The sequence below is a fragment of the Gossypium raimondii genome, chromosome 9, assembly GCF_025698545.1.
Source record: "Gossypium raimondii isolate GPD5lz chromosome 9, ASM2569854v1, whole genome shotgun sequence".
In the NCBI taxonomy this organism is placed as follows: Eukaryota; Viridiplantae; Streptophyta; class Magnoliopsida; order Malvales; family Malvaceae; genus Gossypium; species Gossypium raimondii.
In genome coordinates, this window is record NC_068573.1 from 45,822,879 (window position 1) to 45,843,920 (window position 21,042).

The 21,042-nt window shown below is 32.6% G+C and overlaps 3 protein-coding genes and 2 non-coding genes across 5 annotated transcripts; 2 read left to right on the plus strand and 3 right to left on the minus strand.

The window, feature by feature from the left end:
* Window positions 1-3,315: 3,315 nt before the first annotated feature.
* Window positions 3,316-5,167, plus strand: LOC105800308 (transcriptional regulator SUPERMAN). Its single transcript, XM_012631345.2, has one exon. The coding sequence runs from the start codon at window positions 3,509-3,511 to the stop codon at window positions 4,325-4,327; it is 819 nt and encodes a 272-aa protein (XP_012486799.1). The 5' UTR covers window positions 3,316-3,508; the 3' UTR covers window positions 4,328-5,167.
* Window positions 5,168-16,129: 10,962 nt separating this feature from the next.
* LOC105800309 (protein HAIKU1) lies at window positions 16,130-17,314 on the minus strand. The gene has a single exon (XM_012631346.2). The coding sequence runs from the start codon at window positions 17,152-17,154 to the stop codon at window positions 16,369-16,371; it is 786 nt and encodes a 261-aa protein (XP_012486800.1). The 5' UTR covers window positions 17,155-17,314; the 3' UTR covers window positions 16,130-16,368.
* A 308-nt stretch (window positions 17,315-17,622) lies between these two features.
* On the minus strand, window positions 17,623-17,709 carry TRNAM-CAU (transfer RNA methionine (anticodon CAU)). The gene is given in 2 exon segments: window positions 17,623-17,658; window positions 17,672-17,709. It is a non-coding gene; the product is annotated as a tRNA-Met (tRNA).
* Window positions 17,710-19,378: 1,669 nt separating this feature from the next.
* Window positions 19,379-19,465, minus strand: TRNAM-CAU (transfer RNA methionine (anticodon CAU)). The gene is given in 2 exon segments: window positions 19,379-19,414; window positions 19,428-19,465. It is a non-coding gene; the product is annotated as a tRNA-Met (tRNA).
* A 650-nt stretch (window positions 19,466-20,115) lies between these two features.
* Window positions 20,116-20,892, plus strand: LOC105800311 (uncharacterized). Its single transcript, XM_012631349.2, has one exon. The coding sequence runs from the start codon at window positions 20,359-20,361 to the stop codon at window positions 20,746-20,748; it is 390 nt and encodes a 129-aa protein (XP_012486803.1). The 5' UTR covers window positions 20,116-20,358; the 3' UTR covers window positions 20,749-20,892.
* Window positions 20,893-21,042: the final 150 nt, after the last annotated feature.

Genomic DNA, 21,042 nt, shown 5'->3' on the forward strand with positions numbered 1-21,042 from the left:
TGGAGAGGGGGTAATTCAAATTTAGTTTCCTCGTTTCCTTATTTTTGTACCAAAAAGAATATGTATGGGAAATAAAGAAAAGTATCATTCAATATGCTTGTGAAGCTAAATTATAGAGGCTTGTGAAATCAAATTTGATGTCAATTTTCAAGATTTTATTTTTCTAGAATTCTTATACAAGATTTCTCTATCTTTTTAAATAATTGAGCTTTTTTTATCATTTTTATATGGAATCAAGATCAAATTGACAAAATACAAAATTTGAGATTAAAATTGTTATTATATCAATTAAAAAGTTACATTAGCAGCCAAGTGACCAAAAATAATTTCAAAAATTTAATGACCAAATTATCAAAACAAAATTTACTGATAATTTAATAATTAGTGATATAATTTACCCTTAATTGAGGGATTTTTCTGCCCTAAAGAAATGTAAGATATGAATGTTTGTAGTTTAAGTCGGAATTGACTCACGAGGACACCATTTGTCTCTTTTATTTATATTTACCAATTGTTTCGAAACAGCTTCCCGACATGTTGATATTAAGAACAAAAAGAAAAACTGAAAATAAATTTGCTTTTTCTTTAAAAAGAAATTGTTCAGACCCATTAAATTAAAAAATTCATGTTTTATTATTTACTCCTTTTTGAAAAGTAATTGTATAATCATATTTTTATAATTGGTTAAAACTAAAATAGGTGAAATCAAAATATTTTCTGCTGAGCCAAAAGTACTGAATTATAAATTTTGAACATTATTTTAATTTATAACTTTAAAGTTGTTAAGTATGATTTCTATTTTCAGTCAAATTTGAGAAATAATTTTTGTTTAAACTCTGTTTATTTGTTTCAGTCAAATACTGATTAGTTATATTATTTTATTATTATTTGACATATGAATTTAGCCTATAAATAGGCTCTTTTACAACCTTAGTACAAACACCCATTAGATATTAGAACTCATAACACATTTAGAGAATTTTGTGTTTACGTTTTGAGAGTTCTTTGTTTTCGGGTTTTTGGGGTTTAGTTTTATCACCATCTTTTGTACTCTTCGTTCTTTTGCCATTATAGTAAAATTATCTTTGCCCGTGGTTTTTATCCTCTTTGGAGAGGTTTTTTCACGTTAAATTTGTGTGTTCAATTTCTCAATTTATTCCATTATTTTTGTTGCTTGTTGCTTAATCGGGTCGATTCCTAACAAGTGGTATCAGAGCTAGTTCAATTTTTATAGATCAGTCCATTCATATATGGCAACAACAATGTTTGAAATTGAGAAGTTCGATGGTGAGACAAATTTCAATCTGTGGCAAGTTCGGATGATGACAATTATAGTTCAATCCTGTTTGAAAAGGTTCTTACCGGGAAAAAGCCGGAGAATCTAAATAAAACAGAATGGGAAGAGCTTGATGAAAAGGCCTTATTTGCAATCCAGTTGTGCCTCGCGAATACGGTATTGCAGGAGGTATTGATGGAGAAGATCTCATCCGCCTTGTGGAAAAGGTTAGAAACTCTTTATGCGACTAAGTCTTTGGCTAACCGTTTAGTGTTGAAACAACGTCTATTTACGTTTCGCATGAATGAATGTGAGCTTCTTAGAGATCACATCAGTTAATTCATTACTCTTTTAAACTGTTTAAAGAACATTGAGGTTCATATTGATGATGAAGATCCAGCTATGCTATTATTGTGCTCTTTACCCCCTTCATACAAGTCTTTCAGGGAGACCCTGATTTATGGCAGAGACAAAATCTCATTCGAAGATGTGAAGGGTCATTTGTTGAGTAGAGACAAACTCGACAATGAGCTTCATTTGGATAGCAAGGCAGATAGGCAAGCTTCCGTTTTAATAGCATCAAAGAAACGAGACAAAAGGTGTCGCTATTAATGTAAAAAGTTAGGTCACGTCAAAGCAGATTGTTATAAACTGCGAAATAAAAGAGCTGCTGAGAGTAACGAGGAAGATGTAGCTGGTGCTAATTTGGCCGATGAAAGCGGTGATGATTTCTTCTTAGTGTCAACGAGCGATAACTCCAAGCTCACGTCCAAGTGGATCCTAGATTCGGGATGTTCTTTCCACATGTGTCCCAATAGAAAATGGTTCTCTACATACAGTTCGGTTGAAGGTGGGGTTGTGCGTATGGGAAATGATTCATCTAGTAAGGTAGTTGGTATGGGAAACGAGATACTTTGATCTCTCAAAAAACAAATTGTTTAGTCCCTCAAAAATGATGAAATTAGAAATTAATAAATGATAAAAATATATTTTGAACTCTTAAAAATTTATAATTTAGTTCTAGTCCCCGTTAAAAAAAATGTCTAAATTCACCCTTATATTCAAGTAAAGTCCCGCCAACATTGTCTATTCTAATATTCGAGTTTAGTCCAAATATTTAGGAAAAATTTCCCTTCCAATTTTTTTCAACTACTTACAGATAAATTTGGTAAGATATGAAGACATTTTCCTAGTAAAAAGGGTTTAGTTGATGCTAATGCAAGAAGAAGAAAAGAGTATGAAGAATTTAGGTACCAAATTATCAATATGTATGTAATGACAGTCCACATCCAAGTTGAGAGAGGTTGGAAAATGCTTTCGTCTAATCATTTCTAATTTTAAATTCCGTACGAAGGAAGTGGAACTCATATTTAATTTTTTGTGGTCAGCAAATATGGGAATTTAATCGTAAAACCTCTGCATTTAAATTTATTTATTTCTAGTTAATTGAGTATTAGTTTGATTGGTATGGACATTATTGTCAGTGCAGGAGGGTGTGGATTTGAACGCGTTGAAGAGTATTATCTTCTTATTTATAGATTGGGGAGGGGCTATAAGCATGGTGTAAAATACATATATATTGGAATAAAATGTGAGGGTGTGGGGACTAAATTCATCATTCTAAGGTTTGGGTTCACCATTGGCAAATAAATGAGGCCATATGGAAGACGACAAGCAAAAGGAGAAAAATGGATGTTTGATTATACATGAAATCCTATGCTTCTTCACACTTTAGCTATTTGGGCATATATACTACAGCTACACCTCTGTTCACATTACAAAGTAAAAAGAAAAAACCAAGCTTCGTTAGCATTATCCAATCTCTTGTTACCTTGCAATCAAAACAAATCAAATAACAAAAATTTAAAAGATTTTAGCAAAGAGATAATCCGTGGGTAAGAATATGTAGTAGGTAAAACAAGTTCAACAAATAAAAATATGTGGTTATAGTAATAGACGTGTTCTTTTTCAAACATGGAGTTGCAGGCGAAGTAGGACATAAATTGTCCGTGCACACAAAGGGGAACAAGAAACATAGTTGAGTGGGCTAAGTCATTATTAAGGTTTGATGTTGCAAAAATCCAAATGCTTGGGTGATATGCTCGGTGTTAGGGTTCTAATTTGTCCCTACCTTCTCAAACCCCATCCCCATTTGCTTCCCCCTATATTTAACCCCATGTTCCATTATCTACTCTCCATCTCATATCTTTATATATATTTCAACAAACCACCATGGCTGCTGAGCTTGACCTTCTCTCATTGACCCAACTTCAAAAGTTAGCCCAATCTCAACAAAACCACAACCATCATCAGCTCGATACTAACTTAGCCACCGTTGGTTCCTTGATGTGGTACCCAAAGGGGCAGTCTCATGAAGTAGACGATGATTCATGGGAGGTTAGGGCCTTTGCCGAGGACACAGGTAATGTAATGGGCACAACTTGGCCACCGAGGTCTTATTCTTGCAGCTTTTGTAGAAGGGAATTCCGTTCAGCTCAAGCCCTCGGGGGTCATATGAATGTGCACCGCCGTGACAGGGCTCGACTTCACCAAGCACACCCTGCTGCTGCTGGTAATGGTGCATTAAACAACCCAACCTCACCATCTTCTCCATCCACAACTTCCTCATCCACTCTCTTAATACCCACACAAGAATTCGTCACAAATGGTGGTTTGTGCCTTCTCTACCAATTACACAACCCTAGTGATGGGGTTCTCACTTCTTCTCCACCCATGGATGCATGGCCCATCGATTCATCTTCTACCCTTCTCTCCGTTTCACCCTATCCCTCTTACAACTTGATGGCGGTGACGGCAGCAACGCAGTCACCCATAAATTTTCCGGCAACTCCTCCGATGTTAAATAGTTCTTCTTCTTCTTCTTCTTCTTCTTCTTCTTCTTTTTGTTACTCAACCAAAGCAGTACATTCAAGGACGCGGGGTGATAATAATAATCTCAACCAGGGATTGAATATCAGCAACAAGGAAATACCCCTTGAAGAGCTTGATCTTGAGCTTCGACTAGGGCATAAACGTCCAACAACATCTTGAAAACCAAAGAGATCACTGAGTGTGCAATTTTCTTTATATCTAAAAGACTGCCAATGGAATGGAATGAATAAGAAATTAAGTGTCTAGTTTTGATTTTTAACTGGGTGTATGATTTTTTTTTTTTAATGCTTGATAACTTTTGATTTCATAAATGTGTGAATTTAAAAGAAAATAAAGAGGAAAGCAGGCTGTAAATTTAAAGAGAAAGAAGAGTTTATTGTTGTCATCTAAGAAGAAGAAATGAAATGAAGATTAGGGTTTGGGTTCGAGTAAACCATAAAAAATTCTACATTTTCAAAAGTTTTGAATGGAAATAAAATGATGTGGAAAAATTTTACCTTCAATTAAGTATTTGGTCTAAGTAAACTTAGAATTGGTTTAAGTCAACTTCGAATTTAACCAGAGACTACTCACAAAAATAATTAGAAAGGAAAAATATTTGGGTTAGACTTAGGTGGGTTTGGATGGGCAATTGGGTGCGGTGCGGTGCGTTTAGTTTACTTTTTGTCTCACACTACAGTATCGCTACAGTATCTAATCTCACCGCCACCGCTGTTTTTACACTAACTGCAAGTAAACGCACCGCCTATCCAAACTCACCCTTAGAGTGATAGAGTGGTAAAGAGAGCAGTGCAGTGTCATTGTCATTGTCTGGGGTACAGGTTTTGCAGAGAAAGTGAGAAGGTGAGTTTATGATGTGGGCATGTATTTCCGTGGGGACTATTTCAATTAAGGCTAGAAGATTCAACTCTAACAAAACCCCGTATGTCTTCTGCAACATTTTAGTTACTTAGAAATGGAAACTAGCTACTTTTACCACACATTTATGGATAACCCCCAGGAAATACAGATCAAGTTATTAGTTATATACATATATTTTATTCATTTTCACTCGAAGAATCCTTTATCATGACATCATATCCATATCTTTTAATTTTTTTTTAAGTATAATTAGCGTCTTCACTAGTGATAACAGTAATTAATTCTCTCGTATGGGTGTTGATCATGCAATGTGCTCCATTCTTATGAATAGACATCAAACCCTCAACTACATGATTAAGAAATGAGATAAATAATGACGAGATCAAACCCGTGATTAATTCAGAAAAATATTACTTTATAAGAAGGCTTCCAGGCTTCCCTAATTCGCCTCGGTGTTAAATTGTTATTCTTCAAGAAAATGAGAGCAGTTGCTTGTTTTAATTTTCAAAGCCCTGAAACCTAAATCATAGGGATTTATGAATATTGTGAGATGGATTTAAAAATCCTTCACCATTAATATCATGTAGTATGTATATATAATTATATGGTATTGGGGAATTTTTATTATCTGGTACATCATGGTTTTTTAATTTTTCTTGTGGATCACAAGATTAATTACTAAAAATAAAATAAAATAAAATAAATGCTGCAATGAATTTTTAAATTTTACAAATCAAGATAGTTGACTATGAACCATATGCCTTTACTCAAATATGCACCGTTGAAAGGCTTGTAAAAATAAATAATAAACCTCCTCCTTAATTATTCAATTTGGTCCAAAACCGATTTAATTTATAATTATGCCCATTAAATCCACCTAATATATCACTTTTATATGTCCATAACCATGATATGGCCACATGAGATATGTGTAGTTGAGAAATCCATCTAACACAGAAAATCTTGAGGTTATATTTTATAGATAGGTAACCACAAAAATATTAAATTGCAAATTCAAATTCAAAATTTATTTTTAGAAAATGCACTAGGCATAGGGAGAAGCATGGCTGCTTAGAAGGATAGTCTAACCTTTATTAGTGTTGGAACTACTGATCTTGCAACATTCATATAGTTGTAGATTTAGTCCGTTTTTCCAATTGACATGATAATAGGTTTTGGAAATAACAAAATTTTATTTAATGAATTTAATAATGAGGATTGAAATTTGGTATTTTAAAAAAATAACTAAATAAAAGTTCAAAAGATTAAATTCATACAAGTAGAGGGACTAATCGGGATATTATTATTTATGGCTTGCAGTAGTGACCTAGTGGTGAGTTTTATCTGCTCTTTTCTTTTTGTCGGCTTATGTCGTTTCCACTGGACCCTATTTTAGGCCTGCAATGCTGCTGCCCCTACTTCACAAAGCTGCACCACCTTCACCACGTTTAATTTGGTGAATGTATCCAAATGTTTAGTCTCCCTACCATCAAATATATTAATTTAGTCCCTATATTATTATATTGGATTATTATTTAATAAAATTAAATGTTTTTATAAATAAAATCTTTATTTAAAATTGAACTCCAATTAAAAATAATATTTTTCAAAATATTTTTTATACTGTAAATCCTAACTTTGTGGTCCATTTTCTTGTTTAATTTTCTGCAATTAAATCAAATATATGTTGATACACGTGCGTGTGGTCCATTCTATTGGACAGACAAAAACCCATGGCCTGAAATTGATAATTGTCCTACGCTAGCCATGAGAAGGCTTAAAGAAGAAGCACACCATTTTTTTTTTGGTGCTTGCAAATGTAGAATTCAAAGCAAGGTTTAGCGTTAGATCGAATCCAGTTGAATCGAATGAAAAAATTTTGAGATAATGAGTTTTATTTTATCATCTTAATTCGATTTAAAATTTTTTCGAATTGAATCGAATGAAATGGAATTCGAGTCAAATCGAGTGAAATTATTCGAGTTAAATTAAAAAATTAAACATTTCAAATTAAAATATTGTTTCAGTATAACTAAGTTCATGTTAGAGTTAATAAATTTGAAACCATATATATTTGAAAAAGTTTTCAAAACAAAATAATAAAAAATAAGATACTTTAGTATGATAAACTTGAATCATTAATTAACTTATTTAGGTCCCAACATTATTATTTTAGATTAAAATTTTAACTTTCTTTATATATTTTTAGAATTTTTTAAAAATTTTATAAGTATTTTGAATTTTTAAAAATATTTTGGATTTTTTGTTGAGAGAAAGATCAATTTGCTTATTTTTGAAATTGATAGGGACCAAAGGAGTATTTACACCAATTTGTTATTTGAATTATTAGAATTATTTGAGTTATTTAAAAATTCAATTCGATTCGAACTCGAAACTCCAACAACTTATTCTAATTGACTTGAATAATTTGATTCGACTAACTCAAAATTTAAAACTTTTTCTAACCTTTTTCGGATCGAATCGAGTTTTGCTCCCCTAATTTCATACAATTTTACTCCTACTTTTAGCTACTTGAAATTTTAAAGAAGACCCAAAGATTAGATCCTTAATTTGCTCCTAAACATCATATCATATCGCCCAACATAGAATTTTACTCAGTCGAGTGAATTTAATTTCTCTTTGAATTTATATACAAAATAAGGTAATGATGTTCCCACACACAAAAAAAAAAATCAACAATCTTAATGAGTCAGGTTATCACCTTTTAATGATATAATAAAATTACTTAAATTGTTAATAAAATGAATTTAAATAAAAATAAAAATAAAATTGAAAAATTATCAAATTAAAAACTAAATGATAATTTTTAATAATATAATAACACAAATTCAATTTATTTTTCTTGTGAGCGTGGCAAGTCAATAAAGGTTATGATTCAATTAAGGGGACTTAATTTTCAAGAAGCTGTATAAATAAGATAGCTATTTTTATTTTTTGGTAGAAAGAGAGATTAAACTATAACTTAAACTATTTGGGGCTAAGCCACTTCGGAATAATCATCATGTAGTGATAATAGGACTTCATCCGACGGTTGCATTGTACCACCCCTTACCCGTATCCAACACCGGAATAGGGTACGAGGCATTACCAAAACACATACACTTGTAAACGTATTTAACCGAGTTATAAAATTCCATCTAAATTAAAACTTTCAAAATAATTAACATGCTTCTATAATTTTTCACAATATATCCTCAAAACATTATAATCATAATAATTAGGGCCTACGAGACCCGATACATACTCATCCAATTCAATGTTTCATTTCCATTTCATTCAATTCGCAACTTCTCATGCTCACAATTTAAATCAATTCACTACCAATTTCCATTTAATTCACGTACAATTCAATAACATTAAGTTCAACACTAATACGTATTTACCATTTAACTCAACGTTTATCGATTATACCATTCAATAACACATTTATGAAATTCTCAATTTTGCAATGAAAATATCACTTTAGCTTAAATAACAACATCATCCTGGTATAAATACACTACCACTTATCCATTTACTTTAATTCTTTTGGGCCCATTTGTCACTTACCATCCTTAATCAAATTAGGGAACGGTTACGGAAAATTGAGTACTTCACTTTGACTTTGCCATAGTATAACTATGGTCTTACATATGATCACTTATCACTTGTCCCTGATCAAATAAGTGTAGCTAAGGCTACCACTTATCACTTTGTCACTTGATCAGATAAGTGTAGCTAAAGCTACCACTTATCACTTTGTCACTTGATCAGATAAGTGTAGCTAAAGCTAACACTTATCACTTTTTCACTTGATCAGATAAGTGTAGCTAAAGCTAACACTTATCACTTTGCCACTGATCAGAAGTACTCAAATCCGGCATTCCGCTCAATTTGATCATTTATTCAGTTTTTCGCATTTTTGTTTTATTCTCATTTCAACAATAAATATATTTCATCACACATTATATTATTCGTGAAATTAACATTTAATCATCAAATTTCAGCCATATGAACTTATTATTTCATTATCTTTCCACACTTGTTTCTATGCACATCACACAAGATATAAGCATATCATTCAACCATAGTTGCAAGCTAGTGTATTTAAACATAACTCTTTTGGGAACTAACCACACGATAAACCATTTCAATGCATAACTTATAAATTTAACGTGGCATAATCTAGCCACTACTTGGCCAAAGCCTAAGCATATACACCAAATATGTTAGCCAAATACGCATATAGCATAAGCATTATAAGCATGGATGAGCACAACATTTATTCATGTATCAGGCTTACCAACATGTGTTAATTCATAAACCATTCATGACATTATTTCATGCCAAATCATATACCGAATATACCATACACACATACTATGAAACTTTATTTTCACACATGAGCTTAAACCATGACCAATAATGCACAAATATAAGCATCATTTCTATTTCATCGTTTATCAATTATAATCAAGCATATGACCAATTATACACAAATCATTCATATATTTCCCAATTTTCCTCCTCCTCCTCCCCATTCCACATCCTTAATGTGTATAACACACTTAAACATCATTAGCTATAATTTCACTATTCACTCACATGTATATTCAAAGCTGTTTATCCGAGTCAGAGTCACTAAATTATTTTTACCCGGAGCTACAGAGCTCCAAATTAAGATCTGTTAATTTTTCCTGAAACTAGACTCACATACCTTCTTACCATAAAATTTTTCAGAATTTTTGGTTCAGCCAAATAGTACAATTTATTCTTTAAAATTTCTCCTGTTTCGCTGTCTGACAGTTCCGACCACTCTTCACTAAAAATGAATTATCTAATTGTACAAAATTTGGATGATGTTTCTGTTTATTTCCTTTGAAAATAGACCCATTAAGGATTCTAAGCATATAAATTATAACTCATAATTATTTTTATTCAATTTTTGATGATTTTCCAAAGTCAGAATAGGGGAACCCGAAATCATTCTGACATTATCTCACAAAATTTATTATATCTTATGATTTACAATTCCATTGCTTACACTGTTTCTTCTATAAGAAACTAGACTCAATAAGCTTTAATTTCATATTTTATTCACCCTCTAATTAAATTCCCACAGTTTTTGGTGATTTTTCAAAATTATACTACTGCTGCTGTCCAAAACTGCTTTAGTGCAAAATGTTGATTTCCATTTTGCCCCAAATTTCACAGTTTATACAATTCGGTCCTTTCTCAATTAACCCCTCAATTAATCTAATTTTCTCAATTAATACTTTTCCTAGACATTATAAGTTGTTTCACAACTATTGAAATTCAGAATTTCCACATATAACTCTATCTTCAAACTCTTTTACTATTAGGTCCCAAACATTCACTTTCTATTCAATTCTTTCAATAAAATCAGCATATGAACAATTTAAAGCTCTAATTCCATGCTAAATCATCATATATTTCCAACATGTATTCATAGCAACTTTCAACTTCTTTCATAGAATCAAAAACTAATGAATACAACAAGTGGGCCTAGTTGTAAAAGTCACAAAAACGCCAAAATTTCAAGAAATAATCAAGAATTGAACTTACCTGCAGTAAAAATAGGAAAAACCAGCTTAAGGAAACCCTTCTATGGTGTTTTTGCTGACGAGAATGCAGAAAAATAAAGAGAAATCTAGATAATTCCACTTTGGTCCTAAATTTATTAAGTAAATTTTGCAATATTCCAATTTTGCCCTTAGTTCTCCTTACTTTGTTGCTGATTTCATGCCTTTGCCGTCCAGCCCAAATAGACCTTGGGTCTATTTGCCTTTTAAGCCCTCTTCCTTTTATCATTTAAGTTATTTAATCATTTCCCATAATTTTGCATTTGTTACAATTTAGTCCTTTTTGTTCAATTAATTATCGGAACTTTAAAATTTCTTAACGGAACTTTAATTCTAACTTTTTAACACTCCATAAATATTTATAAAAATATTTATGGCTCGATTTAAAATCTCTGAGGTCTCGATACCCCGTTTTTTATTCTAATTATTTTAATATTTATTTCTAGTGTACTATTCACTATTTCAAAAATTTTCCTAACTTCACATTTAACTTATACTCACTAAATTAATAATATTTTCTACTCATTTTTCGAATTTAGTGATATCGAATCACCGTTCCGACACCTCTGAAAATTCAGGCCATTGCATTTTTTTTCCTCGTCGGATTTGTGGTCCAAAAACCACTGTTCCGTCTAGACCCAAAATCGAGCTGTTACATGCATGAAAAAGTACTTGCCCACCGAACTTGAGAACGCCATTAATGCTAACCCATCAACTACCTTATTACCCTCTATGAAGGTATGAGTAACTTTATCAATTCATAGAAATTGTAACATATTCTTAATAGCAAGTGTCATAACTGAGTAATGCTGATCAACTACATTTTCTTTGAATCGCTTGAATAATTTCAGTGTTATCAAACTCGAGAATTATTCTTTTCAGCCCAAAATTTTAAACGAGTTGAGAATTCCCAAAGTTCAATAACGATCGGTATTCATTGAGAAACCAATAATCCACGTCCCATGCTACAAAACCATTAATTGAATCATATAATTTTTTATGTTTTAATATTCTTTGGGTGTAAATTTTTTTTCTTTAAAGTTGGAAATGCTACAAAATGATTGATATTTTCTGAATTATAGACAGACATTTATGTAAAAGAAAAAAAGGAAAAAATTAGTACACATGATGCTGGATACTGAAATATTTGAGCAGAGACAGTGGTGTTGGATCACTTTCACTTGCATTGATGTCCCACGTCTCACACACGAAATGTAAAAATGACTTTATTTAGCATATTACATTATTTCCTTTTGATCCATATAAAGTATATTTTACAAATTTGTCTTTTTTACTACACAACATATTTTGTTTTACTAAAAAAATACATTTGTCTAATAAATTAATTTTACTTTTCTTAAATAAATAAACTGAAATTCAGAATAATCTACAACTAGGGCTTTTTTTATTTATCAAACTGGCAGGAAATAGTAAGTTATTACTAATGTTATTGGTTATGATTTTGAAAGTAATTAAATTTGATCAAAATGATAAAAATATTTAAATTTTATAATATTTGGATAGAATGTAATAGATAAAATGTAATATTATTTTTTTGAACGGATAATAATAAATGGCATAATGACTTTTGGCCTTCCAACTTTATAAAAATTTTATTTTAGCTCTTCATTTATTTTTTTCACCTTTTTTAGCACTTAAACTTGTGTGTGTTTTTTTTTTCAAATCACCCAGAATAGATGAAAAAGTTAACACTTTTTAAATTTTTTGACGTGGCTTACACAGGGATGACACATCAACATTTAATTAATTTTTTAAATTTTAAAAAATTATAAAAATATATAAAATTTATTTTTAAAATTAAAGATCATTAAAATTTAAAAAGTATAAAAATATTTTTAAAATTAAAAAATAATTAAATGCTTACATGTCATCCACGTGTGGCAATACACATGTATGCCATGTCAACAAAGTTAATAAACGTTAACTTTTCCATCCATTTCGGGATAATTTGACAAAAAATACAAATTGAAAAGCTAAAAGAGACAAAAAATTAAATGGAGAGATAAAATAATTTTTTTTGTAAAGTTGGAGGGCTAAAAAAATCATTATACCATGGATAAATAAAGTTGGATTTGCATGTTAGTGATGTAAAATTGTTTTTAACTTTTTTTTTTTTACTTATACATGTAAAAAATTATATAACAAGGAAATTTATAAAAATGTATATATTTCTAAGTAATTTCATATAAAATTTACATGCCAATTAAATTATTTTTTACGGAATTTAATGATTTGTACTAGAATTGGTTTTTTACTGTTTTTGTACATATATGCTTAGAAATGTATGAATCCATAAGTAATGGGGTGGCAGTGGCAAGAGTACCATCACAACAGATACTGAATCTGTTTCTTCGACCCCACCAAATTCCGTAGCCAGCTAAGCTGAGACAATTGCATTTATAGAGCTGATGAGATGACTTTAAACAACTAGCCTAGGTACTAATTAAATCACCCTATTTGCATGGTCCCCCATTGGATCATACATCATGATGAACTCCATCAACCATGAACCACCAAACAGAAAACTCCATCAAACCACGAATGGGAGAAAAAAGGGTGCGTGTGAAGATGGGGGTATTAAGGACTAGTCATGGTCAATGCATGGGACTGAGTGGCTCGTATTCCTAAGTCATCCCCTCCAACAAAAGTCAGTAATCATTGCCTTTTTCTCTTTATCTTCAGCTGCATGCATGCATGCATGGGATGGGATGGGATGGGAAGCCGCTGGCTCTTCTTTCCCCCATCTCTGCTACTATATAGTGACACTTCTTTTATCCACACTGCACACACAACCATACTCTTTCGTGGACCTTTGTGGTAACGGCGTCCTGGGTTGAGTTGATACAAATACTAAACTTTGGGTTTGCTAAATGATTGAGTGGCTAGGCCTAAGCCACCACAAACACTCCTTCTATTGTTGTGTGGACATATAAGCCACTACCTTTTATAAAAATATACATTGGGTTTCAAAGTAGTTCCCCATGTCAAAAACCCTTATAGTGATTCGCTATGATTCACCCTGTGGGCGGAGAACCATGAGTGTCTAGGTGATTATGGATGATTGGGGTACAAGACCCTTCAAAGATAGGAGCACGTGAGAGGAAAGAAGATAGTTCAAAGTAAGGGTATAGAGGGAGAAGAGGGAGAGAGTGAGGGGGAGAGAGAGAGATTCTCATTCCTTACACTTGTGTTGTAGGTCCTTTTTAAGACTTCATGTGTCATTTCCATAGTAGTTTTATACTATTTAGAGCTTAATCAACATACTGATGTCTTTTTCATGTAGGTATAAATTAGCATATTAAGACAACTGATGAATGTAATGAATGAACGAATGAAGTTGAGGGCTCGTAAGGTTTTGGCCTCACAGTTGCCCTTAATTCCCCAAATAACATTTTAGTCAAAAGTGTTGTGCGGCGAAATTGGTAGGGCGTGAGATCAGCCAGGTAAGTATAAGAATATATATTATTTAGAATGAGATTACGGCCTGGAATAGCATGAAACAGAACCACAAAAACAGCTCCGACAAAAGGATTCTCTATATTGAATGGAAAGCTGATGCTGCCATGTCTGTTAACTTTGTATATATGTCAGGCAACCAATTATGATGTTGACTCATTTCTTGTGCAAATCCAAATGCATATATAATAATAATATCATCATCCAATGACATTAGAGCATAGGATAAAAGGGAGTGAATTACTGCCACAGATTGAAAATTATGTGCACTATCTCTGATATTTCATCAAATTTTGTACCAAAAGAAAGCTGTCATCAGAATTCAGATGATGCTTCTCGGGAAGTCTGGGCGCAAAGGCAATGGTGTCAAACATCATAAATAAATTATCTCATGAATTGCCATTCAAACCCAAGCACTTCTCGCAGTGGGTTATGCATAGTCAAGCCCTTCCACAATGGCATCCAATGAAGGATGGAAACTTCCCATGCTCTTGTTTCTATAGTAATCGAACATACTAAACCTCCCAACTACAGCCATTTGCTTTAATAGAATTCCCTTTTTCATGTTTCTTCTGCTTTTAGAATCTGAAGCTAAAAATAGTAATAGTAAAAATGCCCACCCTCTCCTCACTTGGAAGGCTTGACATTATTAGTTATATTAATAAATTAAAAATAAACATTTTAATGAATAAAAGTAAATATTAATTATTTTTAATTATTGATAAAATCATTATAATTTTAATATTTTTATTATTTATTAAGTTTATAAAATAAATCAAATTAAAATTTTCGTTGTCTGTATACATATTTTAGTCTAATATCCTTAATGGTCATTTTCTTTCTTCACTATTATTCATCTCATTGTTGAATCTAAACACGTATTCTACCAATAATTTTAATCTCACTACTATCTCAGCGCTTCAATAATTAATCTTACCACCACTGCTTTTTTTTTTAATCTCATAGGAGCTAAACTCACCACTCATCTAAATGGAGCCCACCGCTGGTGAGATTAATTATTTTAGCAGTAAAATTAGTCACGGTAGCGGTGAGATAAAAATCAATGATGTAAGAAGTGTTTTAGGTGAGATTAAGATAAATAAATAAAAAGTTATTTATATTGAAAATATAAATTAAATTATTTTTTGTTAAAACATAATTAAAATGATTAAAATTTTATTTATAATAAATTTCAAATTGTTTCAAAATATGCTCATATTATATAATAAAATATATTGAAATTCTTTTATGTTAAATAAGAATTATATTTTTATTATATTTTTATAATAAAATTTATAATCTATTTACTTTCTATAATTATTAATTATATATATTATCTAAGATATTTACTTTTATTTCTTTGTAAAATAAACCAAAACATGGGTTAAAGTGGGAAAATTTTTACAGTTGTTTGAAGAACTTTCGATTTCGGTATAAGATCTATTACTTGTTGATCAAAATATGTGGTTGCTTGATTAATGTTAACAAATTGATGTAATCCTTTTATACTGTTTCTTTTTAGGGGGACGGAATTTAAATAGAGGTTTGCTTTTCAATTGAAGCAAAATACTTCAATGAAAAATTAATGTTCCAGTGCGGCAAAAGTTACACTCACTGGAACGTCGATCCGATGGAAGCGCGGACTTAATTGATGTTTTGGAGGTTTAATTAAAACATTTTGAAGTTTAAAGATATATGTATAAATTAACCTAATTAAATTATTATTTTAGCCATTAAAATTAAATTTAATAATTAGATAAACAAAGTTAAAGTAGGAGAAACAAAATAAGATAAAAATATAACTAATGTTTGTTTTCATTAATGTATGCGAGTATCGGCTTGTTGTTTGTGTTGGTCCATGGTCCACACTATTTTAATGGATTGTTTTGTAGGATTCAGTGAGTTGTGACACAAATCAAGGTTTCTACAATCATTTGTAGTTTTACTATAAATGTACAATTTTGCTTTTCCAGATTTGCCAAGGCAATGTAACTAAATTCATGGATTACAAGGTTTACAGAATTGCTTCAATCTTTCATTTTGAATCCAAAACTACACAAGATTTCTTCAACTTAGTTTGCCTAGTATATAACTTTTTTTTATACCTGTGATCCTATCTCCTTACAAGTTACAGCACTGTACTGTATGTACATTATATTTTCACAATTGAACCTCCATGAGGAAGAGAGGATCCTTGAATGAAGAAGGTCCTGGTTGGGGTTCCTCGACAAGCATGGAACTCATGTGAACAGCAATGGACTATTGATCTCTCCATCTTGGATTTGGAAAGGGAGAAAAACCAGAAGGTGACAATGGGAAAACAAGACCAGAGGAAGGTGCGGGGTATGGGGAGCAGCGCGACAACAAGTTCATGAAATCAGTAGGTGAGGGTAAAAGGGCAGGACCGTTCGTTGGTGGAAAAGAGAGAGTTGGGATCGGTGCTAAGGATCCATTTACTCCTCTGAGGGAAGGGGGAGCTGATGTTGGTGGATTAGGAAGTAAACTAGAAGATGGTGGTGGAGCCTGAGGTTGACCTTGGTTTGCAACCGGACTTGGGTCTAAAAGATCTGTCTGAAGGTATCGCATATAAGTCGAGATAGGAGATTGAGTCACGTTTGCCCAAACAACATCTCCATATATCGTAGATTGCAACATTGTAGGTAATGGTTGCTCATATTTGCCAGGTTTAACAAAGTTGTTGTTGTAAGGCGCCGGAGGGGGAACTGTTGCTAGTGGATAAGCAGGGGTAGGGACCGGAACAGCAGGCGTCAATGGAGGAGGCCTAATTTTCTGCATCCTCATACAGTGGGGTTTAGGAGAATTCAGTGCTGGTCTAGGCAAAAGATCTTGAGAAGGCGAACCGGTGAGCTGCTGAACAGCATTCCTGAAGTCATTCTTGGTTATATTGTAAACCTGAGGCTGAGGCGGCTGCCGCTTAGTTGCAGTATTAGCAAAATTAGGTCGATGCAGTGGACTCTTCCGTATGTTCTTCCCAATCTTGTTCACACCTAGACGATCAATATACCCACTCTTCGAATCGTGCATAAATTAGTGACGGTAAAACGATGCGTATAAAATAGCAAATAGAAGAATAGTAACTAGCGACGAGGAAGAGTTAATAAAGACTGTCAAAGTAAATGGAATTAGCGACGGTGTTGAGGGTGCCTATAAATTATTATTGAAATGATTAATTAAATGATAATAAATACGTTGATTTTCAATAATGAGTATTCATGATTAATTGGAACTAATTTATGGACTGCAAATGTGGAGTTTTGTTAATCCATCTTATGCTCTCTCGCCTTTTTTAATTTTATATCAGTTCAGCATGCAATTATAAAGTCCTCACCATTTGGAAGCTTTCTCCTTTATTCTTTGACCCTATGATTTAGGAATATATGTACCAGTCCATGTAAAAAATAACAAAAGGGAGAGTTACTTTTAGGAAATGAAACTTATGGGTTGAGGTAATGGGCTTGCTGGACCGAGCCCTTAAATCAAAATAGTACTAAATGGGGTGAGAGAGGCTCGAACTCTCGACCTCAGGATAACTCAATGAAGCTATGAGACCTACGCGCTAGCCAACTGCGCCACCACCCCGTTCCTGCCTCTGGGATACAAGTTGTTTTCATTGTTAAAAGCTCTTCCTTTAACCATTTTTCCCTTCATTTTTTAACCGTAATTTTTTTTTTTTGGTGAATAAGGGAACTAGTTAATATTAAACCAAAATTAATATATTGTTTGATATACATCTCAACCCAGTATATCCTTAGCTAACAGAGAAATCAAATAACTAGGAGGAATTCTATATAAGCAAAGTCAATTTTGAATTCAAGCATCAACCATTAAAGAGAGATCAGGTTGGAAGTTACTTCCAAGTTAAGCTAAGGCAACAACACATTGGTTTCCTTTCCAAAAAAAAACATGCTTAAGTGACCTAAAAGGCAAACTATGGAGGAGCATTATACACTCATCAATCAAAGAGGATAAGTACATGTTAGAAACTTTATCAAAAGACTTAATTTGAAAAATAGTAGTAGCATCCACTTTTATTTCTAGCTGGGAAATATTTAGATTCTTAGCCATAGTGAGTCCACCCTTAAAGACCCAGAGTTTAGTTTAAACATCGGTGGCTTTTAGGATATAACAATATGCTCCAATAGGCCAATCACTAGAAGGGTTTCTAATGGGAGCTCCAACACCAGCTCTTTCAAGGTTTTTTATGTATGATCCATCCGTATTAAGTTTGAACCAATCCACTGAGGGTGGTTTCCATGACAGTGGAACAAAACATGGTAAGTCGTTCTTATTTGTTGTTGGAGAAAAGACAAAGAACTCAACTGCTGCGGTGATAACTCTATCAAGGAGTTGTTCTTTAGGATGATCTGCTCCAAAGACCAGAGCATTACGAGTAAGCCATATCTCCCATAATGTAAAAGAGAATAAGACAATCCAAGGGATTTTTAGTTTTAGAGACCAAGCCTTAGAGGAGAGATTGCTTAGGAGTCGATCCTCCCAATCCCCACCGAAAAGGGGAAATCTTTGTATAAGTAATAAATAGAACACTAGACATTCTAAAAGATCTAACAATCCTTGAGTAGGTGTTGAATATCTTCTTGTGAATTCAAACACAAAGGGCCCAAAACATCCACCTTACATTGTCGATATCGGAGGAAATATTATATGGGAACAAGCTTTAAGTAGGGTAAGTTATAGTATTAGCCCTTATACTTTGCGAAAGTTGTAGATTTAATCTTTTTACTTTAATTTGATGAATTTTAGTCCTTATACTTTTGAATTGGTCAATTTTAGTCCTTATACTTTTTGAATTTTGATATTTTAAAAATTGCACTTTTCGAATTGGTCAATTTTAGTCTTAACCCAAATAGTAATAGTTAAATTTGTTCAATTAAATTTAGTTGCTAGTCATGTGTTACACATACAATGTAGACTTAGTATGTGTTCTCCTATTGGATCATTCTAATTTCCTATACTTATAAACTTTGTCTTAACACAAATGATAGTCGTTAATCTATTAACTGAATTTTTAGAAAATAATATGTGGAATAACAATTTGAATTGACATTACACGTATAAAAATATGTTTACCACATCAAATTTTAAAATAGCGGAACTTTAACTTAATGAAATTACTAGTTATCAAGTGATGATGAGTGGAATTTTAATGTTAAAAAAATATAAAGATTAAAAATGACCAAAATAAAATATAATGAATTTAACAATCCAAGTTAAAAAGTTCAAAATGAAATGGGGTGAGAGAGGCTCGAACTCTCGACCTCAGGATCACTCAACGTAGCTATGAGACCTACGCGCTAGCCAACTGCGCCACCACCCCTTTCTACTAACCCTTTTTCTTAAGCTGATATTGTTCTTTTCAGAGAAAAGCTATGAAATCTGCATTTTGATTATGAATGCTGTAAGAATAAAGCTCGTTTCCTTGAAATTTCTAGCTTAAAGGATAATCCTTTCATTAAGACCCTGAAATTAGTACTTTTAGATTCTCAGACATCCCTGAGCAACATTGAAAATTTTATATTCTTTTTTACGGTTTGTTTTGATTCGTAGGATTAATTTTTGTTAACTGCCTTTAGATGGGTTTACTGTGATGTTACTTCAAAACTTAGTTGTTCAGACAAAGTGTTGATGCCACACTCATCCTTGATTTGTTACACGTGCAGTATATTAATATTATCCATTGAAACAAGATCCAAGCTTTGACTTTTGTCAAAAGTAAATAAAGAAAGATTCAAGCTTGGAAGCTGTACAAGGCAGATGGGTGATGAAAAAGAATCTAAACTTGATGGATTATTGAAGTTAGAATGGCACTATGATTGGTGGTTAACATCACAAAATAAACAAGTGATGGTTGAATGCTAAATTAATCATGCTAGCTTTACCTAAATGACAGGAAATGGTCGTATCAGTGATTACACACAACTTTTGTTATTACCATACTTAGAATTGGTGTACCTGTGTTTGCGGCGAACATAAACATAAATCCCCAAACCAGAAAGAAAAAAAGGATGATACTAAATTAATACCAATATCCTTTTAAACTATAAGTTAAGCTTCTTTTGTTTTTGTTTTTTCCAATCACCTCCTCACAAAAAAAAGAAAAAAAGAGAGACCCTTAGAACTGCAATGGAAAACATCTCTTTTCAACCCCTCAATCCCTTTTGACGTGCTTCTTTTGACCATCAAACAAGTGAGAAAAAAACAACAAAAGCCATGAGTCTAAATTGCTGGACCTGCCCTGTCCTGCAAAGAACAAATTCAATCGATGATATTGATTTTGGTAAAGAAACGGGCATCAGTAAGTCTTGTTGTGTAGGGTTAAATAGAAGTTGGTCAGGGGATATGAGCCCTCAAGGTTATGAACAAATGGGTAAGGAGCCAAGCAGCAACGGCAGCACCTCGGGGATTCCTTCCAAGAAGATAAAGAAGGGTCCTATCCGGTTTAATACCATCGCTACAACTTACGGCACGATGGGGTTTGAAGCTAACGTCGGCGCTCAGCCAAGGTTGGTGAGGAGCTCGGGCATGAGGAGGGATTGGAGCTTTGAGGATTTGAGGGGACAAAAGGTTCAACAGACGGGAAAAGAGATGAGTGTACATTGATTTTGATTTACTTATGAAACCAATGAAAAGGAGACAATACAGAGTGCATGGCTTGGCTACGTAATCTGATCGTTCATTTATTTCTTTTTTGTTTCTATTCATTAAATCACTGTTTCATTATTTAACCCCCAAATTTGTATTTGAATAAAGGAAGAAGCATCGTATTTTTATTTTTTGTTGTTAATTGTTATTAGCTTTTGAGCTTCTAAAAATTACCCAAAGAAGATGTTGGTGCCTGCTACATCTAAACTCAGTTTTAGTCCAAAAATGATGCAGAAAGGCAGATTTTGAGAT